At 46.2% G+C, this 18,637-nt stretch overlaps 1 protein-coding gene across 2 annotated transcripts in view; it reads right to left on the bottom strand.

The window, feature by feature from the left end:
- SCAPER (S-phase cyclin A associated protein in the ER) overlaps positions 1-18,637 on the bottom strand; it is a 542,550-nt gene that overhangs the window by 74,979 nt on the left and 448,934 nt on the right. For both annotated transcript variants that reach the window (XM_075345474.1, XM_075345473.1), the window contains exons 25-26: positions 6,420-6,649; positions 191-346 (exon numbers count right to left, since the gene is read on the bottom strand). In XM_075345474.1, coding sequence (XP_075201589.1) covers positions 191-346; positions 6,420-6,649 — 386 coding nt within the window. The remainder of the gene's footprint in view (positions 1-190; positions 347-6,419; positions 6,650-18,637) is intronic.

Raw genomic sequence — 18,637 nt, forward strand, 5'->3', positions numbered from 1 at the left:
GCGGAGGAGACTCGCGGCCCCGCAGGTCAGGACCTGCCAGGTACAGGAAGCAGGGGGTCCAGGTCATGGGCACGTACCCTTAGCAGTACTGAACAGAAGCTACAAGGGACGTGCACTTTACACATGTGCAACGTATGTGCGTTCTGGTTACTGATGTATAAGTAAAGAATTCTTTGGAGAAGTTTCCTACCTCGGAGTTACAGTAATGCAAAGTCTGCATAGTTCATGGAGAAGAGAAGTTGCTGCCTGGAGGAACACTGCAACTTTGGGACTCTCATCAAGAGGACCTTGTATAGAGATGAAGCAGCCAGACAGCTTGTCAATCAGACCCATATTAATTGTGTAACTGAGAGAAGAGGAAAAACAAAAAATGAGACAAATTATTCTTGAAAATGTATGTGTAATATAACACATCAATGCAGAGTATTAACTATATATGCTCAATTTCTTTGAGATTTTTTTTTTTCCAGTTTTAAATTATTTTCCTGCATTTTCTCTGTGAATGCACAAGAATGATAACTCTCTTGCTTTTGATAGCTAACAATAAAAAAAGAAAAATACATTTTCACAAGATTTTACCAAACCTCAAGTAAAAGTTGCATAAGAAAAATCAGCGCAAAATCTGTCCAGAATCTGTGTGGATTATCAGAGAGGATTTCGCCCTTTAGCAAATCAATGACGTACTGTACATCCTATGTGGACGGACAATAATAGCTACATACACTTTAGAAGAGTTGCCAGAAATAAATAACTATTTTTATTTTTTTGCATATGGTGGCTGAATTTCAGGTGACCTTTAGTTGACAAAATTGCACGAAGTTTCCGGCTGTAATCTTTCATACATCACTCCTTTACAGAGACCCTTGCTTACCTATGTAAGGGCAGAATATTACAGCTGTGGGTCCATATTCAAATTAGCAATAATTAGACAACAAAATCTGTGTAGTTCGGCCGATAGAATAAATAGTTTAGTCCATTTGTAAGAAGTGTGCTACCCCTGCCTCTCAGAAAAGTGCCTAATATATAATTACTGATGAGTGAGCACTACCATATCCAGGTGGTTGGCACTCATAACGAACAGGATGGGTACGACTCGAGTACCTGATTATAATGGAAATCAATGGGGAAAAAGGCTCAAGTTCTTCATTGACTTCTATTATACGCGATAGTCAAGTCACGCGCATCCGAGCATCCAACTGCTTGTTACGAGTAACGAGCACCAGAGCATGATAGTGCTCACTCATCACTAGTTATGACTAATCAGATTTTATTACATTTTTCAAAGAAATACAGAAAAGAAGAAAAGCTATAAGAGTATTAAAAGAGCATGTCTACCACACATGGTCTATAAAACAACAATACACTGTAAAAAGGTATCAAGCAGACCACATCAGAATTGTGTACGATCTCCGAAAATGGGTCAGACATTTAGCCGTTGGCTGATTCCTCTGCCAATGCCAACATATCGAGAATTATTATTTCAATACCTCACTATGTTAAATCAGCCTCGCATGACAAGGAAAAGAGAAAGGTACTCATCACTAGTTATAACCTATTGTTTATGCATATATACATAGCAGCATGTCAGACACTATAGAGAGTAATGGGGCAACACTTCTAATGAATACACCCCACTCAGAAGCGGACATAGACAGAAGAGGGCCCCTCTGCAAGGGCACTTTATGGGCCCTTTGCAGTCTGATAGATTATCATAATGCACAAACCTTCAAGCTTTGGAGGTAGAATTGAGCCCCCTTCTTTTTGTGCGGGTGAGCAAATGCACAGGTTGCACCAATGGTGTGTCCAGTAGTGTAGCTACCGGGGGGGGGGCAGAGGGTGCGGACGCCACGGGCTCACCCTGCCCACCACTCGAAGTAGCGCTACTGTTAACTATATCGGCGTGCACAGTGCACGACATAGTTAAGCTCTGCGTCAGTGCTGAGGAGGTACAATCTCGCTGCACTGCTGCTGATGACAGCGCACACGCAGGACTTCAGTGTCCCGGCGTGGTGACATCATTGCAAAGCGCCGGGACTCTGATGTCTTGTGCAGACGATGTCCTGCCCACGCTGCACCACTCAACACCTGCTGGAGCAAGTGAGTATATGATTTATTTTTTTAATGCAGAACGGGGGACATATATATCAAGGCTGGGGGCCCATATATAACAGAATGGGGTCCAGGCTGGGAGCCCATATATACCAGCACAGAGCCCAAGCTGAAGGTCCATATACATCAGGCACTGGACCCAAGCTTAAGGCCCATATATATCAGCATGGGGCCTAGGGTGGGGGCCTATATACATTAGCATGGGTCCCAAGCTGGGGGTCCATATACATCAGAATGGGGCCCATTTTGGGGGTCCATATGCACCAGACTGGGGGTCCATATACACCAGGATAGGGACAAACTATATATACCACGATAGGGGACATTACTACTTAATGAAGGGGGTGCAACATATCTCTTTATAGGATTTATGAAGCTGCAAGGGTCCGAACATGTGACATAAACATGTCAATCTTGCATCGGGGTCCATCGGACTCTAGTTATGCCACTGGTGTGGGGGGCACTTATAAAGTGTGAGGAGCCTTTATATAGTGTGGGAGCTAATGTAGGGGTCATTATACAGTGTGGGAGCTAACGGGTGGGGCTTTTTTACAGTGTGGGAGCTAATGTGGGGGCTGTCATATACTGTGGGGGCCCTCATACAGTGTGGGGGCTACTATTGAAGCCATTATACAATGTGGGGGTCTGCTGTGGGAACAATTAATCAGTGTTTCGGCTACTGTGGTGGCCATTATACAGTGTGTGGACCATTGTTTTGGGGGAGCTGTAGGCCCATCATACTGTGTATAGGGAAAGTGTAAAGGTAACATACTGTGTATAGGGGAGGTGTAGAGGTATCATACTGTGTATACGGGAGGTGTTGAGGTATCATACTGTGTATAGGAGGAGCTATGGGAACATCATACTGTGTATAGGGCAGGTATACGGGCTTCATACTGTGTATAGACAAGCTGTACATGGGGGGACATTATTAACTGTTAAGTGGACACATAAGAACCCTTATTGTTATAGGGCCACTCAGGGTATTGTGACTGTCACAGGCACACAGGGGGCATCAATACTTTCTAGGAGCAAAATGTGTGCACTTTTGTAGGGCACTTATACAAGGTATTAATATTTTCTAGGGGCAATTCTACCATCTAGAGCGCACAAAGGAGGTATTTTACCATATAATCGGCACAGTGGTGGCATTAGTATTTGGGGGGCACAGTGGTGGCATAAGTATGTGGAGGGCACAGTGGTGGCATTATTACCATGTGAGGGCTCAGTGGTGACATTATTATCTGGAGCAGTAAGAGAAGCACAGTTTTTGTGCACACAGCAGGTGCCTTAATAGGGACACATAACAGCAGCAGCTCAGTATTGGGGTGACGGCAGGATGAGGAGTTTATGCAGGTTGGGATTAGATGGGGATGGTGACAAAAATGTGAGAAGTCAAATGTGTCTTTGTTGTAATCTGTGTAGACGGGTTGTTGCTGGAAGTTGTCATGTCGGTCTGGACCAGATGGAAAAGACAGAAAAGGTGAACAATTCCTTCTGAAAGAACGTCAGCAGTAAGTCACCATCTATAACTGCACTGTGATCTCTTGTATGTCGTGCAGGAGCGGAGCGATATCTACCATTATATAGTCACCATAAAGCGGTAATATCAATGTCATCTGCCGAGGTTCCACTAGACCCACGTTTAGTCTGTGCCACCGTACTTATCATGGTTACTTGGTTAGGGGCCCACTCAGATGTTTTGCCCCCCCCTGAGCTGAACTCTTAGCTACACCACTGGGTGTGTCCACTCATACAAACTGTGTCTATGATGCTCTATCAACATTTTTGTGCCGCTACTAGATGTATGAATGTTTACATTTATTACAATGCCCTTACACAGGAAAACATATTAAGCTGACAGACCTGTTATAAATATGGTTTGCAACCTGTTTCAAGTTTCAAAGTTCAGAGTGGTATTCCTAGTAATATAGGATAGACATTTTTTGTTTTTATTTCTACTAGTACATCTGTTTTCAGTAGCTCTCACAAACCAATACAGCTTCTCCGATTTATTGCCTCCCCTACTGTAGATGATACAACCCATGTGCAATCTCTTTTTCCCTTTGAGAACACTGGTGCTACCTCTGTGCATGTGATCTCTCCCACCTGCCTTGGTTTTCTCCCACCTGCCTGTATTGATATGACCTGTGTGGTTCACCATTCTCCCGCAGACCCCACTAGGGGCGCTATCCTATACCTCTATACACTGATTTAGCCTGGTGTATAACCTTCTTTCCTGACTGCTGCTATCTCGTTACCCTGTGAGGAGGGAATAGAAAGAGTAGGTTCTCAGTAAAGCACCTAAATAATAGTCAGAAGCTGATAACAGTCAGGACCTGACTCCTATCGGCATCTTTGCCGGAAGCAGCAGCACAACCAGCTGTACACAAAGTAGTAGGATATTTTTTAATGAAAACTACATAGAAAGTTGCTTAGTATTGCAGTTATAAAGGAAATAGAAACTTTTGAAAATAAAATAAATAAAACAAATAAATAAGTGCAAATGTGTACAAAGCAGTGACTACAGTGCCTACAAGTAGTATTCAACCCCCTGCAGATTTAGCAGGTTTACACATTCGGAATTAACTTGGCATTGTGACATTTGGACTCTAGATCAGCCTGGAAGTGTGAAATGCACTGCAGCAAAAAAATAATGTTATTTCTTTTTTTTTTTAAATTGTGAAAAGTTTATTCAGAGGGTCATTTATTATTCAACCCCTCAAACCACAAGAATTCTGTTTGGTTCCCCTAGAGTATTAAGAAGTATTTCAGGCACAAAGAACAATGAGCTTCACATGTTTGGATTAATTATCTCTTTTTCCAGCCTTTTCTGAGTAATTAAGACCCTCCCCAAATTTGTGAACAGCACTCATACTTGGTCAACATGGGAAAGACAAAGGAGCATTCCAAGGCCATCAGAGACAAGATCGTGGAGGGTCACAAGGCTGGCAAGGGGTACAAAACCCTTTCCAAGGAGTTGGGCCTACCTGTCTCCACTATTGGGAGCATCATCCGGAAGTGGAAGGCTTATGGAACTACTGTTAGCCTTCCACGGCCTGGACAGCCTTTGAAAGTTTCCACCCGTGCCGAGGCCAGGCTTGTCCGAAGAGTCAAGGCTAACCCAAGGACAACAAGGAAGGAGCTCCGAGAAGATCTCATGGCAGTGGGGACATTGGTTTCAGTCAATACCATAAGTAACGTACTCCACCGCAATGGTCTCCATTCCAGACGAGCCCGTAAGGTACCTTTACTTTCAAAGCGTCATGTCAAGGCTCGTCTACAGTTTGTTCATGATCACTTGGAGGACTCTGAGACAGACTGGTTCAAGGTTCTCTGGTCTGATGAGACCAAGATCGAGATCTTTGGTGCCAACCACACACAGGACGTTTGGAGACTGGATGGCACTGCATACGACCCCAAGAATACCATCCCTACAGTCAAGCATGGTGGTGGCAGCATCATGCTGTGGGGCTGTTTCTCAGCCAAGGGGCCTGGCCATCTGGTCCGCATCCATGGGAAGATGGATAGCACGGCCTACCTGGAGATTTTGGCCAAGAACCTCCGCTCCTCCATCAAGGATCTTAAGATGGGTCGTCATTTCATCTTCCAACAAGACAACGACCCAAAGCACACAGCCAAGAAAACCAAGGCCTGGTTCAAGAGGGAAAAAATCAAGGTGTTGCAGTGGCCTAGTCCGTCTCCTGACCTTAACCCAATTGAAAACTTGTGGAAGGAGCTCAAGATTAAAGTCCACATGAGACACCCAAAGAACCTAGATAACTTGGAGAAGATCTGCATGGAGGAGTGGGCCAAGATAACTCCAGAGACCTGTGCCGGCCTGATCAGGTCTTATAAAAGACGATTATTAGCTGTAATTGCAAACAAGGGTTATTCCACAAAATATTAAACCTAGGGGTTGAATAATAATTGACCCACACTTTTATGTTGAAAATTTATTAAAATTTAACTGAGCAACATAACTTGTTGGTTTGTAAGATTTATGCATCTGTTAATAAATCCTGCTCTTGTTTGAAGTTTGCAGGCTCTAACTTATTTGCATCTTATCAAACCTGCTAAATCTGCAGGGGGTTGAATACTACTTGTAGGCACTGTATATTTTCAGCTTGGCTTAGCTCCACTTGATTGAGCCCAAAAACTAAGATATTGAAATGACTAATCCTTACAAAGTTCATTTTTCCAAGAAATCATAGCCCTACATCATTTACGCTAAAAAATACACACTAAAATATATACAAATAACAAACTGCCGCAACACATTGTCAAACCTGAAGATAAGCCATATGTACCTGATTATATCTTGGATACGACCATTGAAAACATCAGTAGGGGACAATTTTGTTTTGGCATCTGGTTTTATTTTTATGGTGTCTGTCTGTCCATTCCCTCCTGGCACACTGGTTGTTAGGCAAGCAAATAATTTAGAGAGGAGTTGGAGGAGTCCAGTAGTCAAACCATCGAAGATCTGCCTGTTGATACTCCTTATGATGGTGGATTTTTCGTCATCTGGGACAACCAGCTATGAGGAAAAACAAAACATGCATTGGATGTTATGTTAATAATAATAATAATGATAATAATAATAATTATTATTTATATTTCATTGTGCCAACAAATTCTGCAGCACTTTACAATTCAGATGGGACAGAGGAACAAAATAAGACTTTAACACATAATTCAACACATCGTAAGATCTATGAGGAAATACGAAGGACACAAAAATTATAACGGGCTTACTGTGTATGGTCCGGCCATCAATATAATAAATAGGGGCATTCAAATTAACCGGTTACTAGCCAATATATGTACAAGTACAAATACGAAATGCTATTGAGTCTACGGATGGTGCAGCAAGGAGGGACTAAATCTGTGGCTAGCTTAGAAAAGGAAGTACAAGATATAGTTATGGTACTTACATTATATCACAAAAATGATTACACCCCTCACATTTTTGTAAATATTTCATTATATCTTTTCATGGGACAACACTGAAGATGTGACATTTTGATACAATGTAAAAGTAGTCAGTGTCCAGCTTGCATAACAGTGGACGTTTGTTGTGTCCTCTAAAAAACTCAACACACAGCTATTAATGTGTAAACTGCTGGCAAGAAAAATGAGTATAGCCCTAAGTGAAAATGGCCAAATTGTGTCCAAAGTGTCAATATTTTGCGTAGCCAGCATTATTTTCAGTCACTACCTTAACGCTCTTAAGCATAGAGTTCATTAGAGTTTCACGGAAGCCACTGGAATCCTCTTCCATTCCTCCATGACGACATCACGGAGCTGTTGGATATTACAGACCTTTCGCTACTCCATCTTCCGTTTGAGGATGCCTCACAGATGCTCAATAAGGTTTATGTCTGGAGACATTCTTGGCCATTCCAGAATCTTTACCCTCAATTTCTTTAGCAAGGCAGTGGTAGTCTTGGAGGTGTGTAACACTCCCACCCCCATGCTTGACTGTAGGCAAGAAACAATTGTCTTTGTACTTCTCACCTGGTTGCTGCCACACATGCTTGACATCATCTGAACCAAATAAGTTTATTTTGGTCTCATCAGACCACATGAGATGGTTCCAGTAATCCATGTCCTTAGTCTGCTTGTCTTCAGAAAACTCTTTGCGGTTCTAGTAATCCATATCCTTAGTCTGTTGTCAGAAAACTCTTTTCAGACATGATCTTCAGAAGAGGCTTCCTTCTAGGACGACAACCATGCAGACTAATTTGATGTTGTGTGTGGCATATGGTCTGAGCACTGACAGGCTGACTCCCCACCCCTTTAACCTCTGCATCAATGCTGGCAGCATTCATACATCTATTTTGAAAATACATCATCTGGATATAACCATGGTGAGGCTTGTTCTGAGTGGAACCTCTCTTGTTAAACTGTATCGCCTTGGCTAATATGCTGCAGCTCAGTTTCAGTGTGGTGGCAATCATCTTATAGCCTAGGCCATCTTTATGTAGAGCAACATTTCTCTTTGTCAGATCCACAGATATTTGTTTGCCATGAGATGCTATGTTGAACTTTCAGTGACCAGTATGAGAGTGTGCAAGCAATAACACAAAATTTGACAAAATTGTGTCATATCTTCAGTGTTGTTCCATGAAAAGATATAAAATATTTACAAAAAAAGTGGAGGTGTACTAACTATTGTGATATACTGTACATTGGTGAGGTGATATGCCAATCTATAGAAATGTGTTCTAAGGGCACACTTAAAACTGTGGATATTGGGAATTAACTGAATTGCCCAGGGTAGTGCATTCCAGAAAACTGGCGCAACATGAGAAAAGTCCTGAAATGGGAATTGGAGATTTGCATTATAGAGGATGTCAGTCTTAGGTTATTAGTGGAACCGTTGGTAGTTGTTTAACAAGTATTAGATTTCAAAATGTAATAACTTGTAAAATACCAACCCTGCAATATATATCCACTTTTAGCTCTCACCATGAAGATTTAGTCTAAAGCGGGCTTTACACGCTACGATATCGTTAACGTATTATCGTCGGGAGTCACGGTGTTTGTGACGCACATCCGGCGACGTTAACGACATCGCAGCATGTGACACGTACGAGCAAGCTTAGTCGATCGCAAAAGTGGCCAAAATCGTTCGCCACGGAGAGGTCGTCCTGAATAAAAAAATCGTTAATTGCTTATTAGCGATTTTGTTCGTCGTTCCTGAGGCAGCACAGATCACTGTGTGTGACACCGCAGGAGCGACTAACATCTCCTTACCTGCATCCACCGGCAATGGGTAAGGAAGGAGGTGGGCGGGATGTTACGTCCTGCTCATCTCCGCCCCCCGCTTCTATTGGCTGGCCGCTTAGTGACGCCGCAGTGACGTCGCTTTGACGCCGAACGCACCTCCCTCTTGAAGGAGGGATTGTTCGGCAGTCATAGCGACGTCGCTGCACAGGTATGTGCGTGTGACACTGCCGTAGCGATAATGTGCGCTACGGCAGCGATCACACAATATCGCACAAACGACGGGGGTGGGTGCTATCGTGCTCGACATTGCAAGCCGATGCTAGCGATGTCGCAGCGTGTAAAGCCCGCTTTAGTTTTACTGCAATATATGGCAACATAATATAAATAACTAAACAAATAAGTAAGTGACTCTATAGGTTTATGTGCTTCTGCATACAGGTGGCAAATGTATACTTTTTGTAACTTGTGTCATTCTGCTCTGGTGGAAATGGAAATCAGTTCTCAATGCATTGATTTCCTAATATGCTTGTGTAGAATTTAAACAAAGAGACAGAAAGCAGCACCTTGGACTGATATTAAGACAGAATGTGTTTGTGACCTCCTTGGAGTCCCTGTAGGCACTGAAGCTATATTGTAGTCATGGACCACAGCTCTAACCTTATCCTGTTTTTTAGCTCTCATATGGATGTGAAAAACTATTTTGGATTTCACAGAAGAATTTGCTGAAGTTTTAGAACTCCTAGTTTAAATGTTTTCACTGGCAAAAAATGAAGTCCTCTGCCACGTGAATTCCTAAAAGGCTAGCGTTTCTCCAGTATTTGACTTTTACCTACACTTTCCCATTAATAATCATAATGGTGCTAGAAATGGCTAAATTAAAAATGTTGAATGAATCATATTTCTTTTTTTACTCTAAATTTAACTAAAACCTAATATTTTTTCATATTTTTCATTATGAATCAACCTCAAAGTATATACCAGTCATATAGACCGTTCACTTCACAAAATATATTCATAGTGGCTCACTCTAGACTGTATATATTTTTAAAAAATAATTGTATATATTAAAACTAAATTGTATATTTGATACCAAACTGTATATATTTTTTTCCATTTGATATTTAAAGAAAAACAAATGTAAAATTAACAAATAACATACAGTACATAATCTGAAAGGTTTTTTTTCTATTAGTGTTTCCCCTATTCTAAAAGTACTAAAAGTTGAGTCACATGAATCTTAATTCATAATAAAACAGTCAGGCCACTTCAGAGCCTCACACAAGTAGCTGGAATGAAAAATGACTTCTTGTCTTCCTGTGAAGCACCGAGAAGAAAAGAAAGACTGGCCAGACTGAAGCTGCTGTAAGGCTTTTAATGACAGATTAATGAAGGACTGGATTCCAACTGAAGTCAAGAAAAATTGAGTTTGTCATTTTTAAAATGTTTCTTCTGTAAACTTTTAAGAAAGTGACTACTTTGAAAATGTGACTACTAAGGTATTTAGTTTAACCCTTCAATACCTAGGTTTATTTTGAACAGAAAAACCCAGCCTACATAAATGTTCAGTTTAACCATTGTTAGGCTTCATTGTATACGAGAAAAAAAGATACCTTGGATCCAATATTTATCCATTTTTACGATCGGTGTAGCATTTGATTTTCTACTACGCAAATAATAAAACTAAAGAAGGGAATTTTGTTTACTTACCGTAAATTCCTTTTCTTCTAGCTCTAATTGGGAGACCCAGACAATTGGGTTGTATAGGCTATGCCTCCGGAGGCCGCACAAAGTATTACACTCAAAAGTGTTAAGCCCCTCCCCTTCTGCCTATACACCCCCCGTGCTCCCACGGGCTCCTCAGTTTTGGTGCAAAAGCAAGAAGGAGGAAAAAGAATTATAAACTGGTTTAAAGTAACTTCAATCCGAAGGAATATCGGAGAACTGAAACCATTCAACATGAACAACATGTGTACACACAAAAAAACAGGGGCGGGTGCTGGGTCTCCCAATTAGAGCTAGAAGAAAAGGAATTTACGGTAAGTAAACAAAATTCCCTTCTTCTTTGTCGCTCTATTGGGAGACCCAGACAATTGGGACGTCCAAAAGCAGTCCCTGGATGGGTAAAATAATACCTCGTAAGAGAGCCGTAAAAACGGCCTCTTCCTACAGGTGGGCAACCGCCGCCTGAAGGACTCGTCTACCTAGGCTGGCATCCGCCGAAGCATAGGTATGCACTTGATAGTGCTTCGTGAAAGTGTGCAGACTCGACCAGGTAGCCGCCTGACACACCTGCTGAGCCGTAGCCTGGTGCCTCAAAGCCCAGGACGCGCCCACGGCTCTGGTAGAATGGGCCTTCAGCCCTGAGGGAACCGGAAGCCCAGCCGAACGGTAAGCTTCGATAATTGGCTCCTTGATCCACCGAGCCAGGGTTGATTTGGAAGCCTGTGACCCTTTACGCTGGCCAGCGACAAGGACAAAGAGTGCATCCGAGCGGCGCAGGGGCGCCGTACGAGAAATGTAGATTCTGAGTGCTCTCACCAGATCTAACAAGTGCAAATCCTTTTCACATTGGTGAACTGGATGAGGACAAAAAGAAGGTAAGGAGATATCCTGATTGAGATGAAAGGGGGATACCACCTTAGGGAGAAATTCCGGAACCGGACGCAGAACCACCTTGTCCTGGTGAAACACCAGGAAAGGGGTTTTGCATGAAAGCGCTGCTAGCTCAGACACTCTCCGAAGTGAAGTGACTGCTACTAGAAAAACCACTTTCTGCGAAAGGCGTGAGAGAGAAATATCCCTCATTGGCTCGAATGGTGGTTTCTGAAGAGCCACCAGCACCCTGTTCAGATCCCAGGGTTCTAACGGCCGCTTGTAAGGAGGGACGATGTGACAAACCCCCTGCAGGAACGTGCGTACCTGTGGAAGTCTGGCTAGGCGCTTCTGGAAAAACACAGAGAGTGCTGAGACTTGACCCTTAAGAGAGCCGAGCGACAAACCCTTTTCCAGTCCAGATTGAAGGAAGGACAGAAAAGTGGGCAAGGCAAAAGGCCAGGGAGAAATACCCTGAGCAGAACACCATGACAGGAAAATTTTCCACGTCCTGTGATAGATTTTGGCGGACGTTGGTTTCCTAGCTTGTCTCATAGTGGCAATGACGTCTTGAGATAACCCTGAAGACGCTAGGATCCAGGACTCAATGGCCACACAGTCAGGTTGAGGGCCGCAGAATTCAGATGGAAAAACGGCCCTTGAGATAGCAAGTCTGGTCGGTCTGGTAGTGCCCACGGTTGGCCGACCGTGAGATGCCACAGATCCGGGTACCACGACCGCCTCGGCCAGTCTGGAGCGACGAGGATGACGCGGCGGCAGTCGGCCCTGATCTTGCGTAACACTCTGGGCAACAGTGCCAGCGGAGGAAACACATAAGGGAGCTGAAACTGCGACCAATCCTGAACTAAGGCGTCTGCCGCCAGAGCTCTGGGATCTTGAGACCGTGCCATGAACGTCGGTACCTTGTTGTTGTGCCGGGACGCCATGAGGTCGACGTCCGGCACCCCCCAGCGGCAACAGATCTCCTGAAACACGTCCGGGTGAAGGGACCATTCCCCTGCGTCGATGCCCTGGCGACTGAGATAATCTGCTTCCCAGTTTTCCACGCCTGGGATGTGAACTGCGGATATCGTGGAGGCCGTGGCTTCCACCCACATCAAAATCCGCCGGACTTCCTGGAAGGCTTGCCGGCTGCGTGTGCCGCCTTGGTGGTTGATGTATGCCACCGCTGTGGAGTTGTCCGACTGAATTCGGATCTGCTTGCCCTTCAGCCACTGTTGGAACGCTTTCAGGGCAAGATACACTGCCCGTATTTCCAGAACATTGATCTGAAGCGAGGACTCTTGCTGGGTCCACGTACCCTGAGCCCTGTGGTGGAGAAAAACCGCTCCCCACCCTCACAGACTCGCGTCCGTCGTGACTACTTCCCAGGATGGGGGTAGGAAGGATTTCCCCTTCGATAATGAAGTGGGAAGGAGCCACCACCGAAGGGAAGCTTTGGTCGCCTGAGAGAGGGAGACGGTCCTGTCGAGGGACGTCGGCTTCCTGTCCCATTTGCGTAAGATGTCCCATTGAAGGGGACGCAGGTGAAACTGCGCGAAAGGGACTGCCTCCATTGCTGCCACCATCTTCCCCAGGAAGTGCATGAGGCGCCTCAAGGGGTGTGACTGGCCTTGAAGGAGAGATTGCACCCCTTTCTGTAGTGACTGCTGCTTGATCAGCGGAAGCTTCACTATCGCTGAGAGGGTATGAAACTCCATGCCAAGATATGTTAGCGATTGAGCCGGTGTCAGATTTGACTTTGGAAAATTGATGATCCACCCGAAACCCTGGAGAGTCTCCAGGATAGCGTCGAGGCTGCGTTGGCATGCCTCTTGAGAGGGTGCCTTGATCAGCAGATCGTCCAAGTACGGGATCACCGAGTGACCCTGCGAGTGTAGGAGCGCTACTACAGTAGCCATAACCTTGGTAAAAACCCGTGGGGCTGTTGCCAGGCCGAACGGCAGTGCCACGAACTGCAGGTGTTCGTTTCCTATGGCGAAGCGCAAGAAGCGCTGGTGCTCTGGAGCAATCGGTACGTGGAGATAAGCATCTTTGATATCGATCAATGCAAGGAAATCTCCTTGGGACATTGAGGCGATGACGGAGCGGAGGGATTCCATCCTGAACCGTCGGGTTTTTACGTGCTTGTTGAGCAGTTTCAGGTCCAGGACCGGGCGGAAAGACCCGTCCTTCTTTGGGACCACAAACAAGTTGGAGTAAAAACCGTGGCTCTGTTGCTGAAGAGGAACAGGGACCACCACTCCTTCTGCCTTCAGAGTGCCCAGCGCCTGCAGAAGAGCCTCGGCTCGCTCGGGAGGCGGTAATGACCTGAAGAATCGAGTCGGGGGACGAGAGGTGAACTCTATCTTGTAACCGTGAGACAGAATGTCTCTCACCCAGCGGTCTTTTATTTGTGGCAGCCAGGTGTCGCAAAAGCGGGAGAGCCTGCCAACAACCGATGATGCTACTAGAGGAGGTCGAAAGTCATGAGGAAGCCGCTTTGTTAGCGGCGCCTCCAGTGGTCTTTTTAGGACGTGACTTAGACCGCCATGCATCAGAGTTCCCTTGTTCTTTCTGAGACCTTTTGGACGAGGAGAATTGGGACCTGCCCGCGCCCCGAAAGGACCGAAACCTCGACTGCCCTCTCCTCTGTTGGGGTATGTTCTGTTTGGGCTGGGGTAAGGATGTATCCTTTCCCTTGGATTGTTTGATGATTTCATCCAGACGCTCGCCAAACAGCCTGTCGCCAGAAATTGGCAAACTGGTTAAGCGCTTTTTGGAAGCAGAATCTGCCTTCCATTCCCGTAGCCACAAGGCCCTGCGGAGTACCACCGAATTGGCGGCCGCAACCGCCGTACGGCTCGCAGAGTCCAGGACCGCATTAATAGCGTAAGACGCAATTGCCGAGGTCTGGGTGGTAATGGATGCCACTTGTGGCGCGGCCGTGCATGTGGCTGCTTCAATTTGCGCTTGACCTGCTGAGATAGCTTGTAGCGCCCAAACGGCTGCGAATGCTGGGGCAAAAGAAGCTCCGATAGCTTCATAGATGGATTTCAACCAGAGCTCCATCTGCCTGTCAGTGGCATCTTTGAGCGAGGCCCCATCTTCCACTGCAAGTATGGATCTAGCTGCCAGTCTGGAGATTGGAGGATCCACTTTGGGACACTGAGTCCAACCTTTAACCACGTCAGGGGGAAAAGGATAACGTGTATCCTTAAGGCGCTTAGAAAAACGCTTATCTGGACAAGCATGGTGATTCTGGACTGCCTCTCTGAAATCAGAGTGGTCTAGAAACATACTCGGTGTGCGCTTGGGGAACCTGAAACGGAATTTCTCCTGCTGAGATGCTGACTCCTCCGCCGGAGGAGCTGAGGGAGAAATATCCAGCATTTGATTGATGGACGCAATAAGATCGTTCACTATGGCGTCCCCGTCTGGAGTATTAAGATTGAGAGCGCCCTCAGGATCAGAATCCTGATCAGCTGTCTCCGCATCATCAACCAGAGATTCCCCCCGCTGAGACCCTAAACAATATGATGTCGAGGGAAATTCTAAGCGAGCCCGCTTATTCGGTCTGGGGCTGGGGTCTAAGTCATAACCCTCAGCCTGGGATGTATGAGATACCCCGGGAGGACATTGTTGGACCAACTGAGGGGGGTCAGGGAACAATGATTCAACAGAGTCCCTTTGCTGAGATACCGGCCTGGACTGCAAGGCTTCTAGTATCTTAGCCATAGTCTCAGAGAGTTTTGCAAACTCAGTCCCCGTCACCTGGACAGTGTCAACAGGTGGCTCCCCCTGGGTCCCTCTTAGCAGAGGCTCCGGCTGAAGAAGTGTCACAGGGGACGAACAGTGCACACAATGAGGGTCAGTGGAACCTGCCGGTAGCGGGGTCTTACATGCGGCGCAGGCAGCATAATAAGCCTGTGTTTTGGCACCCCTGCCTTTTGTGGGCGCCATGCTATTGTTTTCCCTGAGTAACACAATAGGGTATATAGCCAGAATGAACTGTGCTCATACAGTGTAGAGTATATGCTATAAACAAATAATGTATCAATACACTACAGCACCATGGGGCTAGCACCACAGGTGCTGCTTACCAGCCGCCTAAAGCGGTTGTGAGGCCACCAGAGACCGTGTCTGGGTCTCCCAGACTTTGTCCCCCTCTGCAGCGTCGGAGGAGCTGACAGGAATGGCTGCGGCGTCCTGACGAGAGGAGGGAGCCGTGGGCGTGGCCGAGAAAGTGCGGGAACTGGTGCTCACACTGTGCACAGTGAGGGGGGTGGAGTATGCAAATCATACTCCAGCCCTCAGTGCTGCTCGTTCCGTGCAGCGTCCCGCCCTTCCCCTGCCTGTCAGGGCTGGGGGTGGGAGAAAAGGAAGCTAGGCCGCAAGAAAGCCGGGGACTCGAGTATAAGCATGGCCGCCGTAAAAGCGCGGCCTGCGCCGAAGTCCCCGGCGAACTACAAGTCCCAGCCGCGCCGCAGTTTCCCATGGCAGCGGCGGTTAGCGCGGTAGCCCCTACATATAAACACACTCAGTGACGCTGAGTGTGTAATGGCACAGTTAAACCCGGCAGCGCCGTGGTCCCCGGTGCACTAGCACACCCAGCAAAGCTGAGGTGTTGCCGTGCGCGGTCCCCACAGGGATACAGAGTACCTTACAGTAGCAGGGCCATGTCCCTGAACGGTACCCGGCTCCTATCCAGCAGGCTCCACAGGAGTTGTGGATGAAGCACGGTCTCAGTGCCTGGAGACCGATAGGATCCCACTTCACCCAGAGCCCTGAGGGGGATGGGGAAGGAAAGCAGCATGTGGGCTCCAGCCTCCGTACCCGCAATGGATACCTCAACCTTAACAACACCGCCGACAAGAGTGGGGTGAGAAGGGAGCATGCTGGGGGCCCTATATGGGCCCACTTTTCTTCCATCCGACATGGTCAGCAGCTGCTGCTGACCAATCTGTGGAGCTGTGCTGTGCGTGTCTGACCTCCTTCGCACAAAGCAAAAAACTGAGGAGCCCGTGGGAGCACGGGGGGTGTATAGGCAGAAGGGGAGGGGCTTAACACTTTTGAGTGTAATACTTTGTGCGGCCTCCGGAGGCATAGCCTATACAACCCAATTGTCTGGGTCTCCCAATAGAGCGACAAAGAAATTCCAAGCTTCTAATCTATTCAACAGCTTTATTCACGGATCCATTCACTTGAATAGTAGGAAGGCCTTTCATCTGTCAATAGGATCAAAGATATACATGTTTCTGTGGTTGTTCGTTTTTTTGCAGACAGGTAAAAAGAAAAATAAAGGCCCCGTCACACTAAGCAACATCGCTAGCAACATCGCTGCTAACGAACAACTTTTGTGACGTAACAGCGATGTTGCTAGTGATGTTGCTGTGTGTGACATCCAGCAACAACCTGGCCCCTGCTGTGAGGTCGTTGGTTGTTGCTGAATGTCCTGGGCCATTTTTTAGTTGTTGCTGTCCTGCTGTGAAGCACAGATCGCTGTGTGTGACAGCGAGACAGCAACAACTAAATGTGCAGGCAGCAGGAGGCGGCTTCTGCAGAGGCTGGTAACCAATGTAAACATCGGGTAACCAAGAAGCCCTGTCCTTGGTTACCCGATATTTACCTTCGATACCAGCCTCCGCCGCTCTCACTGCCTGTGCTGCCGGCTCCTGCTTTGTGCACATGTAGCTAGCTGCAGGACACATCGGGTTAATTAACCTGATGTGTGCTGTAAGTAGGAGAGCAAGGAGCCAGCGCTAAGCATTGTGCGCTGCTCCCTGCTCTGTGCACATTTAGCTGCAGCACACATCGGGTAATTAACCCGATGTGTGCTGTACTAGGAGAGCAGGGAGCCAGCGCTCAGTGTGCGCTGCTCCATGTTCTCTGCACGTGTAGCTCCATGCAGTGGTAACCAAGGTAAATATCGGGTTGGTTACCGATATTTACCTTAGTTACCAAGCGCAGCATCTTCCACGCGGCGCTGGGGGCTGGTCACTGGTTGCTGGTGAGCTCACCAGCAACTCGTGTAGCCACGCTCCAGCGATCCCTGCCAGGTCAGGTTGCTGGTGGGATCGCTGGAGCGTCGCAGTGTGACAGCTCACCAGCAACCTCCTAGCAACTTACCAGCGATCCCTATCGTTGTTGGGATCGCTGGTAAGTTGCTTAGTGTGACGGTACCTTAAGAAAACAGAAATGTTCAATGTGTGTACAACACAAATAAAAATGAGTGCATGAAACACAAGTAAAATATATCTTTGTACCGTGTTAGCCAGTAGAGATAAAAAAATTGTTTAAAAGAACAGAGAGTCCTCAGTGGTTGATACCTTTTAATGGCTAACTGAAAAGATGGTAATAATTGCAAGCTTTCGAGACTACTCAGGTAGTCTCGAAAGCTTGCAATTATTACCATCTTTTCAGTTAGCCATTAAAAGGTATCAACCACTGAGGACTCTCTGTTCTTTTAAACAATTTGCATGAAACACAGACGTCTGAATGTTTTTCACGGATAGAGCCTGTCCAAATTGCAGGAGTTTTCATTTTAAAGTTTATTTTAATCAACAGATCTTGGAATAATAATAAGTTTAATGATTGGATGTGTTTTTTAAAAATTGTTTCCTATCTGCAAAATGAAGTATACAGATAGCACTATAATAGTTAAAATAGCCGCCGGTCTGTCGGAGGATAGCAGCTGAAATCAGTGAGCACGTTGCTGGCATCAGCTGCTGGCCTATCAGAGGCCAGCATCTGATGTCAGAGCATATGTCGCCAGCATATAATGTCATTGCCATGCGGTGGCCCATCCGCACCACAAATAAAGAGGATGTTGTTGGGTTTTTATTTTATTTCAGAATTTCATTCATATGGGGACCAGAATGGAAGTCATATGGGGACCAAGATGGGGGATTATTTGAGGTCCAGGATGGGGGATTATATAAGGACCAGGATGGATAACATTTGGGGACCAAGATGGGGGAATTATATGGGGACCAGGACGGATGACAAATGGGGACCAGGATAAGGGACATATGGGGACCAGGATTGAGAACATATGGGGACCACGATGGGGGATTATATGGGGATCAAGGTGGAGGACATATGAGGTCCATATTACAGGATGGGGTACTTTATTACAGGAAGGGGCCAGTATGGGTGAGATAATTACTATATGGTGGCCAGAACGAGAAACATAAGTTAT

The sequence above is a fragment of the Anomaloglossus baeobatrachus genome, chromosome 4, assembly GCF_048569485.1.
Source record: "Anomaloglossus baeobatrachus isolate aAnoBae1 chromosome 4, aAnoBae1.hap1, whole genome shotgun sequence".
Taxonomy (NCBI): Eukaryota; Metazoa; Chordata; class Amphibia; order Anura; family Aromobatidae; genus Anomaloglossus; species Anomaloglossus baeobatrachus.